The sequence below is a fragment of the Toxorhynchites rutilus genome, chromosome 3 (genome assembly GCF_029784135.1).
Source record: "Toxorhynchites rutilus septentrionalis strain SRP chromosome 3, ASM2978413v1, whole genome shotgun sequence".
NCBI lineage: Eukaryota > Metazoa > Arthropoda > Insecta > Diptera > Culicidae > Toxorhynchites > Toxorhynchites rutilus.
The window spans coordinates 222,367,337-222,386,717 of NC_073746.1; the positions used below are offsets into that span (position 1 = coordinate 222,367,337).

General features: G+C 39.2%; 1 protein-coding gene across 1 annotated transcript; it reads left to right on the top strand.

Moving 5' to 3' along the window:
* Positions 1-1,909: 1,909 nt before the first annotated feature.
* LOC129778012 (UDP-glucose:glycoprotein glucosyltransferase) lies at positions 1,910-17,545 on the top strand. Its single transcript, XM_055784642.1, has 7 exons — positions 1,910-2,636; positions 2,698-4,139; positions 4,205-4,843; positions 5,008-5,741; positions 15,674-15,794; positions 15,858-17,238; positions 17,298-17,545. The coding sequence occupies exons 1-7, from the start codon at positions 2,417-2,419 to the stop codon at positions 17,333-17,335; spliced, it is 4,575 nt and encodes a 1,524-aa protein (XP_055640617.1). The 5' UTR covers positions 1,910-2,416; the 3' UTR covers positions 17,336-17,545.
* Positions 17,546-19,381: the final 1,836 nt, after the last annotated feature.

Consider the following 19,381-nt stretch of genomic DNA (forward strand, 5'->3'; position numbering starts at 1 on the left):
ATAAAAACAAACTTACTAATGGTATGAAGTAAAATATACGAATTCCTGGTAGGAACATTCATTGCGTCTGACATCTTTTTTACGCAATTTTAGTAATATTTACAAAAAATGTGTATATTTTACCAATGTTTTTGCTACTAAAGATTTGGTAGCTGCTTTTACTAAACTATTTCTCCAGTGTAGTTAGTTCCACACTCACTCTGTAATAAAAAAACGTTTTCAGGTTCACGAATGTGGCGGTTTGTTGGTGTGCGTTATATAGTCTGAATTGTTTATATTTGCGATGGCAAATTTACAGTTTCGACGTCTGGTTGCGATCAAGGCGCCTCTATATAAACCAGGTGAAACAATCATATGAAATGCACTTTCAGCCATATTGGAATTGCTGTCGGTATTGTTTACAAACAGCATCAGAACGCTGCCGGCGGCTCTCTACAAACTGCTACGACGCTTTTTCGAACGATGCCTACTATGTTCGGCTTTCGCGAATTTATGTGAAAAAGAAGGGATGATTTTGTAGAATTTCATTCTCATTTCCACTACTCTCGCATGTGGAAATGCAAAAATGGCGTATCCTAGCAATAACAAAACAAACAACCCCCGCTCCACAAACCGTAATCCTCTCCTTATTGAAGTGATGATGTTGCTTCACCTGTTATACATTGATATAAGCGCCTTGGTTGCGATATTAGTGCTTGGGAGGTAATTTTTTCTCTATCAGATTAGAAGGGCCAAGTGCAGTGTAAAAATATAAAAGTTGGTACTTTCGTATTAGCGTCACCGGAGGCGAAATACAATAGATAGCAATTTTATTGTACACATTGGCACTCATTGGCTCGTTAACGCTCGGTCGGACCTAACTAAAGGATCGTCTCCTATGTATCAAACTAACCGGGGAATCGATGGAATACAGGTTTGTTTGCGAAAGGCCACCCGCTTCCGACGGCGGGTCGGCGGACGATTAGAATTGCGTCACCTCGGCGGTTTGGGGCCGCCTCTGTTCCTTATCCTCGATTGCTGGGGACTACGTCCCCATTACGTTGACCTCAGAATAAATTTAATTAGGAAAAACCAATTCATAATGAAAAATGTGCTCCAGTGGCGTTTATACTTAAGTATCCCAAATACGCATTTTCGTAGCACTAAAAAATGACAAAACACTTCATACAACAAGGCAACAACAATACAAATAATATTTGAATGCCAGTGCGAACAATAAAAATGCTATCTATTGTATTTCGGCTCCGGTGACGCTAATACGAAAGTACCTAAAAGTTTGAATGAAAATTTCTACTTCATATTTTTTGATTACCTAACACATGTAGTTCTGACACTCACTTAACCATTTGTCGATGCATTTCCTGTTTGTTCCACAAACAGTTACTATTATAATATAAAATCACCATTAGACACAGTTTTCGTTCAATACGTTTCTGCGATATCGGAAAAAAAACCTTTTATTTCATCACATAAAATAAATATTCGATACGTTAAAAAAAAATTTCACTCATAATTTTGATTTTGAAAGCAGGTTTATTCCATCTGAATATCCATCATTATTTTCGCCTCCTAATGAAAGCACACGTAGCTTAATGTCGTCTACTCGAATATACTCTTCAAAACCAGAATCGGAATTGGATTACGATTCCAATAATACAAAAGCAGATTTTCCATTTTCATAGTCTTTATTTTTAGATTTTCCAAAACAATACTCGGAACTTGACAGTTCAGTATAGATGTATTGGTGAACCCGAGTGCCAACCCGTGAAACATCTCAGTGCGAAACTAACAGCTTTCGGGGCGAACTTGTGCGAAACTGAGTGAATAAAAAAACGTTTTGACAGTAGTTAGTGCGGCACTGGGGTTGAAACTGAACAAAAACGAATTCGCTATATATATATATAACGCACACCAACAAACCACCGCATTCGTGAAACTGAAAACGTTTTTTTTTATTACAGAGTCAGTTTGGCACTGACTGAGTTTTAAAAACGAATTCGCTATAATTGTTATTTTCCTTGATGAGCAGTAGAGGTGGAATGAAAGAATGGTTGTTATTACGTCATATTAGAACCGTTGATTGTGTTTTTCCAAAAACATCGCTACCTTGTTGACTGCCGGCATGTAACAGTTGCATTTGTTGATAGACTCGCCAAAGTTTGACTTTCTTACGTGCTTTCCATTCATTGGTCGATGATGTGTCAAAACATTCTTACGAGATTCTTGCTATATGGATCAATTTAGTGTAGTGTTGAATAGAATATTCCACATAGAGACTCAAACGACTTTATCGTTTATTCAATATTAGTGAATTGAGATATTAACCAGTGCTTTGAATTGGCCCACCGATGTTTGAGGTTACACAATCGTAACTACCCAGGCTACGATTGATTTTCAATAAGTTTCGGCATTCAGCATGAAGCATTTGTATTACCTACCGTTCGGGCTGGTTTTATGGACAGCAGTGGTGTATAGTGAACCAAAAAGTTTTCCGGTTACGACTCAGCTTTCTGCTAAGTGGGATATAACTCCGCCCCAGCTGGAAATAGCCGAATTCATCAATGAAGAAAACCAAAACTTGTTCTGGGATTATATCGATTTAATTAACAAAATTCCGAGTTGCCTGTATAGTCTAGGTAAGTTTCAAAAATGTCTGATCTATCGGTTGATTTCGACTGCATTACGGTTTTATTACAGAAACCGAAGAAAAACGTTACAATAGATCCTTGGAGATAGCCGAAATATTACTTGGTATTGGACAAACAAATCTGTTGAAGCTTTCCCTCTCCCTGCACAGCTTTTCCCCGAAAGTAGAAGCGCATCTCCAAATTGCCAGGGAAGTACTCGAGCAAGGGGACTGTGATACACCCGCATTCGTAAGCACTGGTGGGAAGCTTGCTTGCGATGATAGTGATCTGAAAAGTATACTAAAGAGCACCCAAGAGGATTCTAAGAAGGAGAAAACCTACAATATTGACCATGTCTACCCGGGATCGGAAAATAATTCCCTTACGGCTATTCTTTACGCTGAAATAGGTTCAACTCAATTCAAAACCTTGCACGATATACTCAAGAAGGAAGTCGATGAAGGCAAAGTGAAATACGTTTTCAGACATTTTGTGAGAAAAACTTTACGGAGGAAAATGCGATTATCCGGTTATGGAGTAGAGCTGCATCTGAAGTCCACAGAATATAAAAGTCAAGATGATTCCCCGAGACAACAAGAACGCGGAACTGTGGAAAATGAAGATTCACTAGAAGCGGAGGTTGAAGGTTTTAATTTTGTCACGCTGAAAGAACGCTATCCACATCTCTCACATTTTCTGAATCGATTCCGGAATGCCTTGTTGGAGAAACACGAAGAAATAGATCCTTTGAAAGCGTGGGAATTTCAGGAGTTGGGACTTCAAGCTGCACAGCGTATTGCAGCTATTCAAGGTGATGAAGCTCTCCAGATTCTTCAGTTCGTTAGTCAAAATTTTCCCACCCAAGCAAAATCTCTGCTATCTCAAACCGTTTCGGATGACTTCAGGGAAGAGATGAGACATAACATAGAGGTTCTTGGCCGTAGCTTAAACTTACAACCGCCAGATTCTGCACTTTTCTTGAATGGACTGTTCTTCGATGCAGAAACGATTGATACGATCACGCTGCTTGATACACTCAGAACCGAAATGCGCGTCCTAGAGGGCCTCAATCGAATAAACATCCGTGGGAAGACTGCAACGCCACTTCTCGCACTAGATCTGTCATCGACAGCTAAAGAATTTGCGATCGACATACGTGATTCGGCGATAACTTGGATTAATGATCTGGAAAGTGACGCTCAATACAAACGATGGCCTGGCAGTGTAATGGATTTGTTACGACCCACATTTCCTGGCATGCTGAGGAACATCCGGAAGAATTTGTTCAATCTTATTCTGGTTATCGATCCCATCTCGAGCGAAAATGCGGGCCGAGATATCGTAAAACTAGCTGAAAGTTTCGTTGTACATTCTGCTCCGGTTCGTGTGGGTCTTTTGTTTGACACGAGATCGAAACTGGGCAACGAAAATGATCGTCGTGCCATCGTGTGTGCGTTTAACTACGTTCACCAGAAAAGGGGCTCAATTGAGGCGTTGGGATTCCTCACGTATGTAAGTGTTGTATTTTTTCTGTTACCATGATGAAAATATTAGCCTATATCGATTACACATTACAGCTCTTCGCTGCCACGCCCAAACGCTCCTTTAATTTGGAGGATGTCCGAAAGCAATTGAAAAAATCATTCTCCAACCTAAAATCGGATGAAATAGAGGAGATCCTCGGACACGACTCAGACTTCGACTACGGTCGCCAATTATCGGAGGAATTTGTTGAGCGTTTGGGGCTCAAATCAACACCCCAGGCCTTGTTGAATGGAGTACTTCTTCCCCAAAGTACGTTGAACTCTGATGATTTCGAGGAAACAATTCTGACGGAAATCATGCAACAAACGCCAACCATTCAAAAAGCCGTTTACAAAGGTGATTTGAGTGATGGAGAACCGGTGATTGATTTCCTAATGAAGCAACCGCATGTGATGCCACGGTTGAATCAGCGAATACTCTCGTCAGAGGATCCCATTTTCTTGGACATTTCTGGAAATCCACACAAAGATCTCGAAGATGTATCAACGCTGGCGCAACTTTCCAATTCGGATTTGACTGCTACCTTGTTGGACAATCTGAAATATCTTGGAGGGAAATCAACCTTGGAAAAATTTGTAGGAAATCGATTACATTTTCATTCCGTGTGGATTGTGGCTGATTTAAACCAATCAAATGGATTCAATCTTCTGAGGAACGCGTTACGTTTTATGGTATGCAGAGACTATACACATTGGGCCTGATCATGAACATCACTTCACGGTGAAAACGGAATGAAATGCATACAAATCGCATACAATTCTTTTCGTTTTCACCGTGAAGTGATGTTCGTGATCAGGCCCATTGTCAGTAATTGATTATAATTTTTCCTACACAGAAATCAACCAGTGGGTCACGAGTGGCTTTCCTACCAAACGCGGAGGGTACTGATGCTGCCAGATCTAACCTGGAGAAGGATTTGAATGCGCTCGTTTGGGCTGCAATAAATACATTAGACACCGAGAAAGCCACTGAGTTCGTTATTGATTTGCTTGAGCGGAAAGCAAGTGGAGATTCATTCGAAGTACCCGATTCCGTTCTAGGTTTTCTGCCGGCAGCTCGAATGCATCTGAAAATGATTCGAGTATACTGCCAACGTGTATTGAAAATGAAAGCCTCGATAAGTGGACTGGTGGCAAACAGTCGTATTATCGGTCCACTAGAAACTGATGAGTACTTTGATTCCGATGATTTCGGATTGCTGGAAAAGTTCATGAATCTCCAGTATACAGACAAAATTAGGCATGCGCTGAAGGAAGCCACAGACGATGGAGATGCGATAGAAATATCAGGCGATACAATACTTAAACTGATATCCATTCTCGTCCCACGACAGCAATCAAAGTCACGTTTCACAATACCGACGGATCTTCAGGAAAACCACACTGTTGTGAAACTTCCCCCGAAATTGAGCAACCAGCCGTTCTTTGAGGTTGTGGCAGTGCTCGACCCAGCTTCGCGCGGAGCACAGAAATTGTCGTCGCTGCTCATTCTGCTGCGTAATGTCATCAATTGCAACATGAAGTTGATACTGTGTGCGGTAGATAAACATAGCGACATGCCCGTTAAAACGTAAGTAAAGTTAAAGCAAGGAGAAACAAGAAAAGCTTTGAAACAAAATCCTCTCCAAGTTAAGTGAAACTTTCAACATGTTCTCAATGCACGAAATAATGTGTTTTCACAGATCAATTGACCATTACAACTCAAAATTTATTTTTCAAAAAAGCTCATGTATTTCTTAATGATCTCACTCAAAACTCCTTTTTCAACCCATTTTTGTACCAATTTAGTTGCGTTTGCTTCGAGAAGAGAAAATATTTGTTCGGTAAAGCTTTATAAGATAGGCTCCCACCTGGGAACTAGTAGAGCTACCCAAGTACATTTGAAATTAAACCAGGTTCCATCATATTAAAATGACAAGGGACGATATTCCCAAATATTTCCAGTAATACAATTGACGATTCGAAAAGTGCACAAAATATGGCGCAAACATGCGAGAGAGAACTATATCATCGAAAATTCGAAAATTGTTCTATCTTGTGGCATACAAGCGTATCAAATATACTGTCTTGCGACAGTATTCCGAAGGCTTCTATTTATCTTGCTTCAATTTACTATGACATTCTTTCGATTGATTTAATAACCACAGGTGCAAAGCGAGAATGTCATGCGACACGTATGCTGTAGAGATGGGCAAACCGTTCACGAACGGTACGAAAGAACTAATTCGCCGAAAAGAGTGAACGAACGGTCGTTCTTTTTCAAAGAACGGTAGTTCTCCCCACGAACTGATTACGAGCGAACGGTTTGTGAACGAACTGATTCCGAAAGAACGGTTTGTGAGTGAACTGTTTGAGAGAGAACTGATGGAGAGTGAATGTTTCTGAACGAACTGTTTGCGAGTGAACTTTATGGGAAAGAACTGATTGAGAGTGAACTGTTTGAGAACGAAGTGTTTGCGGGCAAATTGTTTGCGAACGAGCGAGTGCAGCTGAACTGGTATGCGCTGGACGGAATGGATAAATAGAACGAGAATGCTTGTAAGAAAAATAGAATTGTTATGTAACGCAGGGTTTATTTTGTTGATGTACACTCAATTGAAAGGTAAACATAAAATCTTCTAGTGAGGGCATATTGAGAAAAAAGGCTTTTCGTTGCTTTCAATCCATTGTTTGGACTGGTAAACATAAAATCTTCTAGTGAGGGCATATTGAGAAAAAAGGTTTTTCGTTGCTTTCAATCCATTGTTTGGACTATTGCGTGTACGTGTTATCGTAATTGTTTGTACGATTGATTGTTAGTGAAGGTCGCTGCGGATTTTTTTCTCTGAATGAACATTATGAAAAATGTTCTTACATGGAACTCATGTGTTGTCCAAACAGAAAATATGTGCATCAAATTATTACATTAGCTTTTGTCGGCCGACCGATAAACATGTTTTCACATACAGTTTGTGATTTTTAAAGAAGAAGCAGCTTATCTTTCCCCACTAAATTTCTAAAATACTAATCCAACGATATCAATAAATAGCTGTCTATTGATGTTGGGTTCCAGCTAACATTCTATGTTGTTCTGAACCGTTCATCAAAGTGAACTGTTTTGCCCATCTTTTAGTATGCTGTACTCGACTATTTTATTTCATACATATATCTCGAAAATATTCACCGAGCGCGTTTGCTGTATCTGTCGGCTCACTGAAAGGAGTACCATCTACTTGCAAAATGGGGTTTCCTCTTCCCATTCAATGCGTTGATCCAGCTCCAAGATTGCCAGAGGATTGGTTCTCATTCATGAATTCCAGAACACCAGTACAACTGTCCATCAAGTTGACATCGATGGCCGTCTTGTTGGTACCTCGACAGAAGGTGTCCGTGCCGTTGCTAAGGACCGAGAGTTCCAACACTTCCAAGAGATCGGCGATGATGTTCATACTAACGTCTGATGTTAGCATTTCCAAGTTGCGGTGGTTAGCGTTGAAGTCCCCTAAATGATTTTGGGATCCTCCAAACCTTTTAGCGCCTTAAGTAGCTTCTGTCTTAATTCCGGGATCCTACCACACGGCAGGTAGATACAGACGATGGTCACCGGAATAGAGGCCTCGATTCTACCTGCTATTATCAGCAGATCAGTAGTAATCTCTTAATACCCAAAGCAACGGAGTGTTGAAGAACAATTAGTTAACAGATTAATCGAAGAACGAGGGTTTCCACCCTTGTGCGTCTCGAGATCAGATGCAGCTCCCATGTAGCCATTCAGGGAATAGATTTGTCCTTCCTTGTACGTCCCGAATTCTCGTACAACGAACGACGAAACAATCATCCGCGATGGAGATCATTTATGGGCAAGGATACCGGCCAATATTAGTGTACATTAGTGTACATCGTCATGGTAAAGACATATGTTTAGGAGTTACGTTACGAAACATTCGAAGACATGTGAGTTAATACATAACGTAGCGAAACTAAAAAATCATTTTTATCCTAGTACAAACTTCAATCAATCAAAAAAATTGTTGGAAATTATATGAAAATTCATAAAATTTCATGAACATTACGGTGTAACACGACAAACATATTAAAAGAGATTATCTACTATAAAAAAGATTATAAATTAGAAATATTTTTTTAAATATCTCGAGAATGGTTGCATTTAGAAGGAGATTGATAATAACCTTTTTTGTTTTAAATCACATCAGAATTCATAAATTGTGGCTATGAATGATTGCTAACATACAAAAATTCGAAGTTTCGAAAATTCCTAAAATATCGATGTTCCACAAATATCGTCAAAAATAGTTTTACCATCTTGGGCCCATTCTTTAAATTTTCTACATGACTTCTATTTTATATGAAAAAATTGAAAAAAATATAAAAAATACATTTTTTTATATCACAAATTAAAATTTTATTTTGTAAATAAAAAAAGAGTACTAATTTTTGTTCTCAGTGTATATTTTTTCCAAATTAAGCCAACAATATCTTTCTAATACACTATTTCAGTGCGACTCATATTTTTTGATATATAAATTATCAAAGATTTCTCTTACTCAAATCGATACGCCCTTTTCAAAAGTTACGCTTGAGTCAAAAAATGAACCATGATGATGTATTTGGAAAAGTTGTTGGAAATTATAAGCAAATGCATAAAATTTCAAATTTCAATACTACGCCATGTAGCTCATAAACGAAGATTATCAAAGAGGGCTTGTGGGAAAACGATATCGCAGAACACTTCGATGGATTTAGAGTCATTCTGTTATTTACACACCAATCGGCGAAAATATCCAACTTTTGTTGAAGATACTCAGCGTATATTGCGTCAATCTGCTGTCTCCTTTCAAGTGAACAAGCTATGAATGTGTATACCCCAAGATTTGCTGCAGTTGGTCGCTTGGGCATGAAGTCATGTTGTTCCTCGGCGATGTAATTATTGCAATCATGAGAAATATAGTCCAACATAATAACCTCGAAAAGCTCCAAGCTTTTTATTATAGAGGAATCGCATAGCACATAGGCATGCGATTCCTCTATAATTCTTAACTTTCTTTTTGTAACCTTTTTTGAAAACAGTGAAGATGAAATAATTTTTCATGCATTCGGAAAAATGCCACTAAGGACGGAACGGCGAAATAAGATGCTCAACGGTAACGAGAGACTGTTTGAGCACATCTTCAAAATTACTGATGGGATATTGTCGGGTCCAGTATTTGTTGATTTCATCAGTTTACAGCAAGTCTCTTCTGCAGACTTGATGTTTATTACGGAGTAGGCTCCCATATATGCCAGGCAGGGTACACTTCGTCTAACAGTTGCAGAGACCTGATCATTGCTGAGACTATCGCTAACAAAAACACCACTGAATTGATTCCGAATAGTTCGCAAATATCTTCTATCGTTTTCGCTTCAATGTTGTCGTGTGACTTCACTGTAGGTATACCAGACTCTTTTCGAAGCAATCCAACGAAAGTTTATCCGTTTCGCTCTGAGGCATCTTCCTTGGAATGACGTCCACAGCTTGCCCAGCTAGAAAATTCGTTGCATGTTAATACACTTGGAATCACTTGAGGCGAGACGTAACATCACGGTGGCATGCTTCATTGGGGACCTGCTTCAAGGTAACATCGACTGTACTTCGCTGTTAAGTTGTCTTAACATAGACATCCGCCGCCGTAATTTATGCTCATATGTTTTCTTATGCGTCCATCCCTCGCGAACAAATTATGGATTTAACGAGCCCATGCGAAAGATGTGCCGTGTCTTCGACAGATACTACGATGTGTTTGACTTTAATGTTGCACGTTGTAGAAATAAGAGTTGTTTCCGTAGAGTTTTTAATTAATATATGTAGTGTCGTAATTTTCATGTCATTGGGATAATTATTGTATCTGTTGGCAAATAAATAGATAAATATAAATAAATTATCAAGATTTGTTTTGGATGCGGTTGAGATACGCGGCGTATGAAGTTTCATTCAGACGCTTGTAATTTATGTTTGCAGTAGAATAACAACCCCTTCATAAATCATCGTTCTGAAAGTTTCCTTAGACAGAATCTTTTCATGGATTTCAAACGTTTGAAGGTCTGATTTGTTCATGGAGGGTTGAGCAATTTACTGGCTTTCTTCTCAGGAACAAATTGTCCAATTGCGTAAAGCAACACATTGGACATGGAAGACGTGGCTATGTCAATATCACCTTCATCCAAAATTCATTCCAATCGACGCTAAAGAAAAAACGGTTCATTGGTGATAAATCAGCTTTCCGATAATCATAGAAGGTTGACTCTGCGGTACGAATAGAAACAAGATGAGAAACAGGATAAACAAGAGTAGCAGATATAGAGACCAGAAGGGGTGGGTGATGAGGACATAGCTTCACTAGAGGAGCGGGTGCTTGGGTTATAACTGTGCTGTGAACGATTTCCGAACTAGGTCGAGCGTGCGGTGGTTATCATTAAGGATCTCATTCATCTGACACAATCCGGCGGTACTAATACCATCTAAAAGACGCTCATTTAAGCGATTCATAGTAGATTGTGAATAAACAGGATCTAGATAACTCGAAGCACATTGTGTCCAGCCGATACCTGGCAAACTGAAATTTCCAAGCATCGGACATACTGACTGGCTCATAATTTCCTAGCAAAAAAGAGCCCCTACCTGTTGTAGCAACCCCTTGACAATGGGACATAAAAAAATAATTACCTACAAGTATTGCGCAACGTTGAGTGCTTTGGAGTGTGTAATAAGGTGCAGAGAAACGAATGTATGTTATACAGCTAAAAGTCTCTGCAATTCAAATAAAAAAAATAACCACTTCGCGGGTACAGCTTGCTCCCTGCTCCTCTTTCCTTTTTTCGGGATTTGGCGCTAGTAGAGCAGCCTTCACGATGTCCGAACTGACCATAGTCGGAATATTTGTAGCTCTTGTATCTGCAAATCTGCAACCTGCAAAACCAACAAAGCGAATTAGGTTTTCTGCTAGTGTCACTGGAAGGATATTTCGGTGAATTATGATCATGTTTTCGTACCACTTCCCACCAAATTTCCAAATCGCTTGTGCTTGGTCGTACATGGACGGATACCCTATCTTTGCGCTGCCGTCTTTGTGGTTGTAGAGTCGCTGGCACTCCTCTGAAAGTTGCTGCATTGTCACGTCGATCCTCTCTTCGATTTTCGTGAGGAGACAAGTCATTCGAAATTTCGGTAGAATATAGCTGACATACCGCTCATGCTCCTATGCACCCAGCTTTTGCAAAAGATAATGAACTGTTGCTTTGTTCTTTCCGAAGAGATCTTCGTATATCGAGTACCAATCCGTGAACGAGCCAGAGGTGTTGTAACATTTTTGATGACCCTTGCGCGAAAGTTACGGCTCAATATGTACTGTGAACGTGACCAAAAATGTATTGCTCGGTTCGAACAGTCACATAAGAAATAAACGCACAGCCGCAAACACGACCATCAGCTGAACGTTTAAATGTCCTCTCTTTCTGTCGAACGTACACAGAAAAACGGTGAAAATATGCTGTTTTCATTGTACCAATCGTGGTCATAACCATCCTTACATTTCGGCTAATTTGACTGTAGTTTTAATGTCATTCGACTGCTAAAGATATGCATTCTTTTCCACTCTTTATTCTGCTTTCAAGCATAGCTGCACTCATACATCCACCTCCTCACACATCCATACACGAAGGATGGTACTTACACGGATTGCTAAAATCAAAGCAAACATCAAACTCACCTCTATCAATTTAGAATGTGTTAAATGAATGTTATAAGCGGTGAGCGTTCCACGTGAACACTGTTGTTTGATTACAGAACGATGAACATTCAATGAATAAAACGAAAAAAGTCGAGATGTCATATGACATTTTTAGTTCGTTTGAATGTTCATTTTATGATGTTCATTAATGACACAGCACATACGTCTCCCTAAATAGTCATACGATTGTGACCACTAGCAAGACGTGCCAGATGGCGTAAATCTACCTAATTGATATCGTCCAGGATGTTGATAGGGATGTAGACGCTCTAACGTAAGTTGCTGGTCTGCAACAATTGCGTCACAACAACTAAATGTTTGTTTGGTCTGATTTGTCCAATTTCAGACCTGGAAGAATTGTCAGATCTTACATGATCTACATAACATAAAAGGTATTTTCCATCCGGTTTAGGTCGGAAGCAGCAAATGTTTTAACTAGTCACAGTGAGAAAAGTAAGAGGGAAATAGCGACCTCCCATTAGCACAGCTTGATGCGTACTGAGCATAGGAATTTTTCGACACCGAGATGGCGGCTCCATCTCCGAACACTGTTGCGCTACTCAAAAAATTCGGCTTATTTTTTTGAATAGATTTCGCATCAAACTACACCCGACCACCCCCGGGTACACGATTTTAAGTGTGCAGCTTGGACCGAATTTATATGAATAAATTGAATAAATATGATTGATTCTTATTGTCCTGGGGTGCATATCAAGTCTTTCGAAAGCTTCATTTGACGCCACTGTTTAATTATTGGCACATTACAGTTTCTTTGGAATTAGGCTTATTTGATAAGATGGGTAAGATTGCGGTTACATTGGATCCGAGTTTATAAGAAAATTTGATTATGCGATAACTGACGAAAAAATAAACTGTTTTGTTCGCTCGAAGCAGGGAAGGAAGCAGTCACACCAATACAATTTTATGTCGTTGTTTATTTGCACGACTGCGTACGTGTTCAGCCACATTTTCGTATAACGTTGCATCCAATGTAACTGCAACCTAAAATCTTTCACTGTTTCGTTACACGCTCACTATTTAGATTAACATTTTACATCCTATAAACCTACCGTTGGGTTAGTAATCATTTGTTTGAAGTTTCATCAGAATCAATTCTCAATGAATGAATGAATAGATATTTTGAGAATCTACCCGAACGTTCTTCTTGTAAGTCTGTAAGTGGTTTATACTCATCCACTTACACACTTACAATAACTATAATTGATACTGCAGCATGTGCACGCCACATGTAAATCATACCCATAGCAACATAGCGCATTTCTCAAAAGAACCACACTAGTGGCACTACTTACTGGGAACCAAATTGTTCTCATCCACCCAATCGAACTGTTTATGCAACAAACGCAAATGCGTGCATAAGCATGGTCGATGACTTTCTTCAGTAACGATAACCCTAAAAAGAAACAAAAAGTGTCCTGCTCATATTTCACACTTTATGACAGGCACACTCAGCGCGTCGTCGTCACGCGCGCTCAAGGTGAACATGTGCGTTCTATAATCCTCTTACTCTCTCTGTCCTTACCCATTCTCAGCTAAACCGATCATTGATCGCGTATATAACGATTATGTAAATGTGTTCAAGTATCTCCTAGTAGGAAAGTTGTAAAGTAAAATATTTGGGAATAAAATACATTCCAGTTTTCCTACTCAAGGAAGGATGTTTCAATACAGGAAACTACTTCTTGTTCTTCTTTGTTTTTGAGAGGGTTTAAACCATGCAGTTTATTCGTCTTCAACTCTTTTAAACTGGCTGGTGAGCCTGAAAAGGATTGATGGGTGACCTTGTAGAAGCAACTGAAGATTGATTCATGATACATGATGAAATTTTGTTCTAGTGATTGATCTCACTAGAACAAAATTTCATCATGTATCATGAATCACGGGATTTGTGTCCTTATTGTCAGTATGTATCTCTTCTAGACATCTTGCTGCCGCAGACGTTTTTATATTTGTTCCACCATAACCATTATATATCATTATCAACGTAAAAAACAGGAAGTGGGTTATATCTATGGTATAACCGCAAGGGTGACGTAGGACTATCGTTGATTCAGAGATCATTTGTTTGAAGTTGAATCTGAATATATTCTGAATGAATGAATATTTGGGGGACTTCGAAAACGAGAGCGTTACGTTGGAGGCACAAGGTTTTATGCATTCAATATTGGATACGGAAATATCCTACTGATGGGGAAGATTAATCTTCAGAAGCTATCCTGTTAATTGCGATTGATTGAAAAATCACAAAACAAAATGTATTTGGTCACAGTGTTACATGGATAGAAAACATTCAAATAAACTCTTTCACATGAATGTATTTTTAAATTCCCAGAGGAACTGGCAGATTATTTTCCTGATCTTTCTCGATGCTGAATGGCATCCAAACGGAAAGAATTCCGTGCGTGTATGTGTGTGTGTAGCGGCTGCTACGAGATCTTCCCGGGGAACCGTTTGTGGCATCACTCTCCTCCTGATGGATTCCCTTCTGGCCTAAGGTGCACAAACAGGCTCTTGGTGACACCGTTCATTCGCGCTTTCATGATAAACGAAGAGCTTCACCACAACAGCGACAACATGCTCCAATCGCTGTGCAATTAGAACCGAGTGGATTTCCGAGCGGCGCTCGCTTATATACCGATTGGTGATTTCAATAGCCTGTTTAGAAAGCAATTTTAAGACTATTGAAACAAGTTTTTGGATCAGAAAGTAACAAGTATAGAACGCGTATAGAATTTATATATAATTAGAATTTATATATAGAACGCGTATAGAATTTTATCTTTCAAATGAAGTGTTTATCATACCATTTTGTTCAGTTGTTTAGGAGCTATTAACGCTCAAAATCTCGGTCTCCAGCGTAACGCTTTCGTTTTCGAAACTTTGATTTTACACCCCGGTATAGAAATGAAAGACGTAGTCCTACGTCAAAAATCAACAACCCTTACCTGCGATTCAGTACACAAACTCTCTGCACCTAACGGTATGAAAGCCAACGATGTACGAAACCCATGTGAGAATCTGCATTAATCTACTCGAAGCTTTCTTGAACATTTAACTATGGTACTGTTGCTTTTATCAAAAAAAGCGTTTTTTTTGCATAGTGAAATATTCTGTACTTATCAAAATTTCGTAATCTCCGCTATCTAATCCATAGCCAAAAGGCACCATTGACACGCAATCGAATCAAATTATCATCAATATTTCGTTTTCCACTTCAGGCTCCGATTAGACCGGCGGCAAAATAAAAACGGGATTGGCAGAGGGAGAGCATAGTGCACTGACGAACGGGCGAAACCGTTCTCTAGCCACTTGACAATCAATACTAAGTGGTTTTCAGAGGGCACCTGCTTATGTACAGATTTGTGTGATACGATAGCCTATATCCAAAGCATTTTTTAAGCTATTGCAATATATTTTCGGGTCAATGATAAATAAGCATATAACTCATAGACATTTTATCTTTGGAAACGGGTGATTATCATACCACTTCGTTTAGCCAGCTAAAAGGTATTAACGCTCAAAACCTTGCACTTCCTATGTAACGCACTTGTTTTCCAAAATTTGACTTTACACCTCTGTACAGAAATGAAACACGTCATACGTCACAAAAAATACTTCCTGCACGGAAAACATGCTGAAAATTTCATTCAAACCCGAAAGTATCGAATTTAGTTATTTACTCGTTTTGCGCATAATTACTAATATGTTTTTTTTCTAGATTCTATCGATTCGTTGTTGAACCCGAGTTGCAATTCACATCTGATGGAAAATACGCGCCTGGACCATATGCGAAATTCATAGGACTTCCGGCCAATTCACTATTGACACAAAGCCTCAATGTAATTTTGCTGAGTTTGTAGACCTAATATATATCCATTAATTCACATTGTTTCATATTCCAGGTGCCCGAGAATTGGTTGGTCGAAGTAGTTAGATCGGTTTACGATCTTGACAACATAAAGCTTTCGGAAATAAATGGTCCCGTTCACAGTGAATATGAACTCGAATATCTTCTACTCGAAGGGCACTGTTTTGACACCTCTACCGGTTCCCCTCCGAGAGGTTTGCAAATTACACTGGGAACCGAAGAACAACCCATCATTGTTGATACAATTGTGATGGCTAATTTGGGATACTTCCAACTGAAGGCTAATCCAGGAGCGTGGATACTCAAATTACGACACGGTAAAAGTGCAGATATTTACGACATCACAAGCGCTGATGGGCCAAATACGATTCATTCGGTGGATGGAACAAGAGTTATCATTAGTTCTCTGAAATCTCACGTTTTGAAACTGAGAGTGACTAAAAAACCCGGACAGGCAAATGCCGACTTATTAAGCGATGATAAAGATGCTAACAGTGGTATTTGGAATTCAATCAGTTCGATTGTTGGATCTAGTGATGGCCAAAATCAGGAAGTGCTGAATATTTTCTCTGTTGCCTCAGGTCACTTGTATGAGCGGCTCCTGAGAATTATGATGCTGTCTCTCTTGAAACACACACATACGCCGGTGAAATTTTGGTTTCTGAAAAATTATCTGTCTCCGCAGTTCATAGACTTTCTGCCCCACATGGCCAAAGAGTACAACTTCCAGTATGAATTGGTACAATATAAATGGCCGCGTTGGTTACACCAACAGACGGAAAAGCAAAGAATAATTTGGGGATACAAGATTCTTTTCCTAGATGTGCTGTTCCCGTTGGATGTCAAAAAAATTATTTTCGTTGATGCGGACCAGATAGTGCGAGCTGACATGAAGGAACTTTATGATTTTGACCTCGGAGGAGCACCCTACGGTTACACACCATTTTGTGATTCACGTCAGGAGATGGAAGGTTTCCGCTTTTGGAAACAAGGATATTGGAAAAACCATTTGCAAGGACGAAAATATCACATATCAGCTCTTTACGTTGTCGACTTGAAACGCTTCCGCAGGATTGCCGCCGGGGATAGAATTCGCGGTCAATACCAAGCGTTGAGTCAAGATCCTAACAGCTTATCGAATCTTGATCAGGATTTGCCAAATAATATGATACACCAAGTAGCCATCAAATCGTTGCCCCAGGAGTGGCTGTGGTGTGAGACGTGGTGCAGTAGCGAGTTATTGCATCACGCCAAAACGATCGATCTCTGTAATAATCCTCTAACTAAGGAAGCTAAGCTGACTGCGGCGCAACGTATTGTGCCGGAATGGAAGGATTATGATCTAGAAATCAAACGGTTACAAGCTCATGTCGATGATAGTGAGCACCAAAATAGTCAACTTTTACATTCCCAAGGTAAATAACTATTTTACTTATGTTATAACAGTTCAATATATTATAAGCTATATTTACAGATATGGCTAATGAGAATCTTCAACACACGGAACTATAATACAAATTCGGTGCCAGTTCTTACACTATTTATAATTTAAACAGCCGACCAAGATGCAAAAGTTTCTGTCGTTTTACCCAAGAAAAGTTACGCCAATGATGATTAATTCAATTCACGCTGTGATGTTATGTTAGTATAACAAAATCTCTTTCTGGCTATCTTCGACTATGAAAACCCAATAAACAGTATGAAAAATTTTGTAACTTAAAATTATTTCGAATTGTATGTCTGTACACTCCCTGAATCCTGTTTCCCTGATGTCTGGTGGCACATAAAGCACGCTGTTGAACATTCCATCTGAATGAATTATTAATGAATAATATATATTCCTATTCGGGAAACAAAAAAATGGGTGGGTTATATCTATTATAACCGCAAGGTTGACGTGGTGCTACCGTTAGCTTAGTAATCATTTGTTTGTATTGATCAAATCATTGATTGAATGAAATAATTTCCGAATTCAATTGAATTCAACATATTTGCTGAGTAAAGAGGTTGAACAAATTCCATGTAAGGTCAATTCACGCATTGTGATAGATTATGTTAAATGACCGTCCTTCTTCGTTTGTTATATGATGCCCAGGACTTCCAAATTATGTGAATTGTCAAATGATCATTGTGTGCTTGGAGATTCTGTGAGTAGAAGATATGAAGGCATAACTTCCAATACAGTTTCGAATAACTGTGCCAAAGCGATGTGTTCGTACCCGCTTTTGTAATGAATCAACAACTTCATCTTCTACTTTTTAACTATAGAGGCTTTAAGCTTGAAATTTCATTCGCCGTGTCTGAAATGACAATTTTCCCATGCTTCTCAGTTTAGAAGTCAGTGTTTGGGAAACATATTTTGGTTCGCACAAAGGATGTATTTGCATGTATTTGCGATACCGATTTCCCCAGGCTCCTTGTGTTTGAAGTCTGTGTTGGGGAAACCATATTTCGCTGCTACTCTGGTTGCTCCTTTTAGACGGCATAATCTGAGAGGCACAAATCGAGACAATTAATACGTGGCAGTCAGGGCTTTTAGGTAGCGCTAAACATTTCACAATTATTCAATTGTTTATCTAACGAAAATTAGCATTTCATTCATTATGACAGATGCGTAAAAATATTTGCTATCAATTGATCCTAACATCTTCCCGATCTACTAAGAAATGCTCGAGTTATGAGCATTAGAAATCTATCATTTTTTTAACGTAGGACTACGTCCTTCATTTCTATACCGAGGTGTAAAATCAAAGTTTCGTAAACGAAAGCGTTACGCCGGAGACCGAGATTTTGAGCTTTAATAGCTCTTAAACAACTGAAAGAAATGGTATGATAAACACTTCATTCGGAAGATAAAATGTCTACGCGTTATATACTTGTTACTTTTTGATCCAACAACTTGTTTCAATGGCCTTAAAATTTCTTTCAAACAAGCTATTGAAATCACCAATCGGTATATAAGCGAGCGCCGCTCGGAAATCCACTCAGTTATAATTGCACAGCGATTGGAGCATGTTGTCGCTGTTGTGGTGAAGCTAACTTCGTTCATCATGAAAGTGCTGATGAACGGTGTTACCACGAACCTGTTTGTGCACCTTAGGCCAGAAGGGAATCCATCAGGAGGAGAGTGATGCCACAAACGGTTCCGCTTGAGACATCGGAGCAGCAGCCACATCGGTCACAAAAAAACAGCAAGTGGGTTATATATATGGTATAACCGCAATGGTGACGTAGGACTATCGTTGATTCAGTGATCATTTGTTTGAAGTTGAATCTGAATCCATTCTGAATGAAGAATAAATGAATATTCGGGGGACTTCGAAAACGAGAGCGTTACGTTAGAGGTACAAGGTTTTATGCATCCAATATTGGATACGAAAATATCCTACTGATGAGGAAGAATAATCTTCAGAAGCTTTCCTGCTAATTGCCCTTGATTGAAAAATTACAAAACGAAATGTATTTGGTCGCAGTGTTATATGGTTAGAAAACATTAAAATAAACTCTTTCGCATGAATTTATCAATTCCCAGGGGAACTGGCAGAATATTTTTCAGCA

What these genes read in the sequence shown, in the direction of transcription:
- LOC129778012 (XM_055784642.1), top strand. Translation starts at nt 2,417, where the DNA reads ATGAAGCATTTGTATTACCTACCGTTCGGGCTGGTTTTATGGACAGCA. An exon ending in CGTTGGGATTCCTCACGTAT is followed by an intron (nt 4,140 to 4,204) that starts GTAAGTGTTGTA and finishes TACACATTACAG; the next exon opens with CTCTTCGCTGCCACGCCCAA. An exon ending in TATTGACACAAAGCCTCAAT is followed by an intron (nt 15,795 to 15,857) that starts GTAATTTTGCTG and finishes TTCATATTCCAG; the next exon opens with GTGCCCGAGAATTGGTTGGT.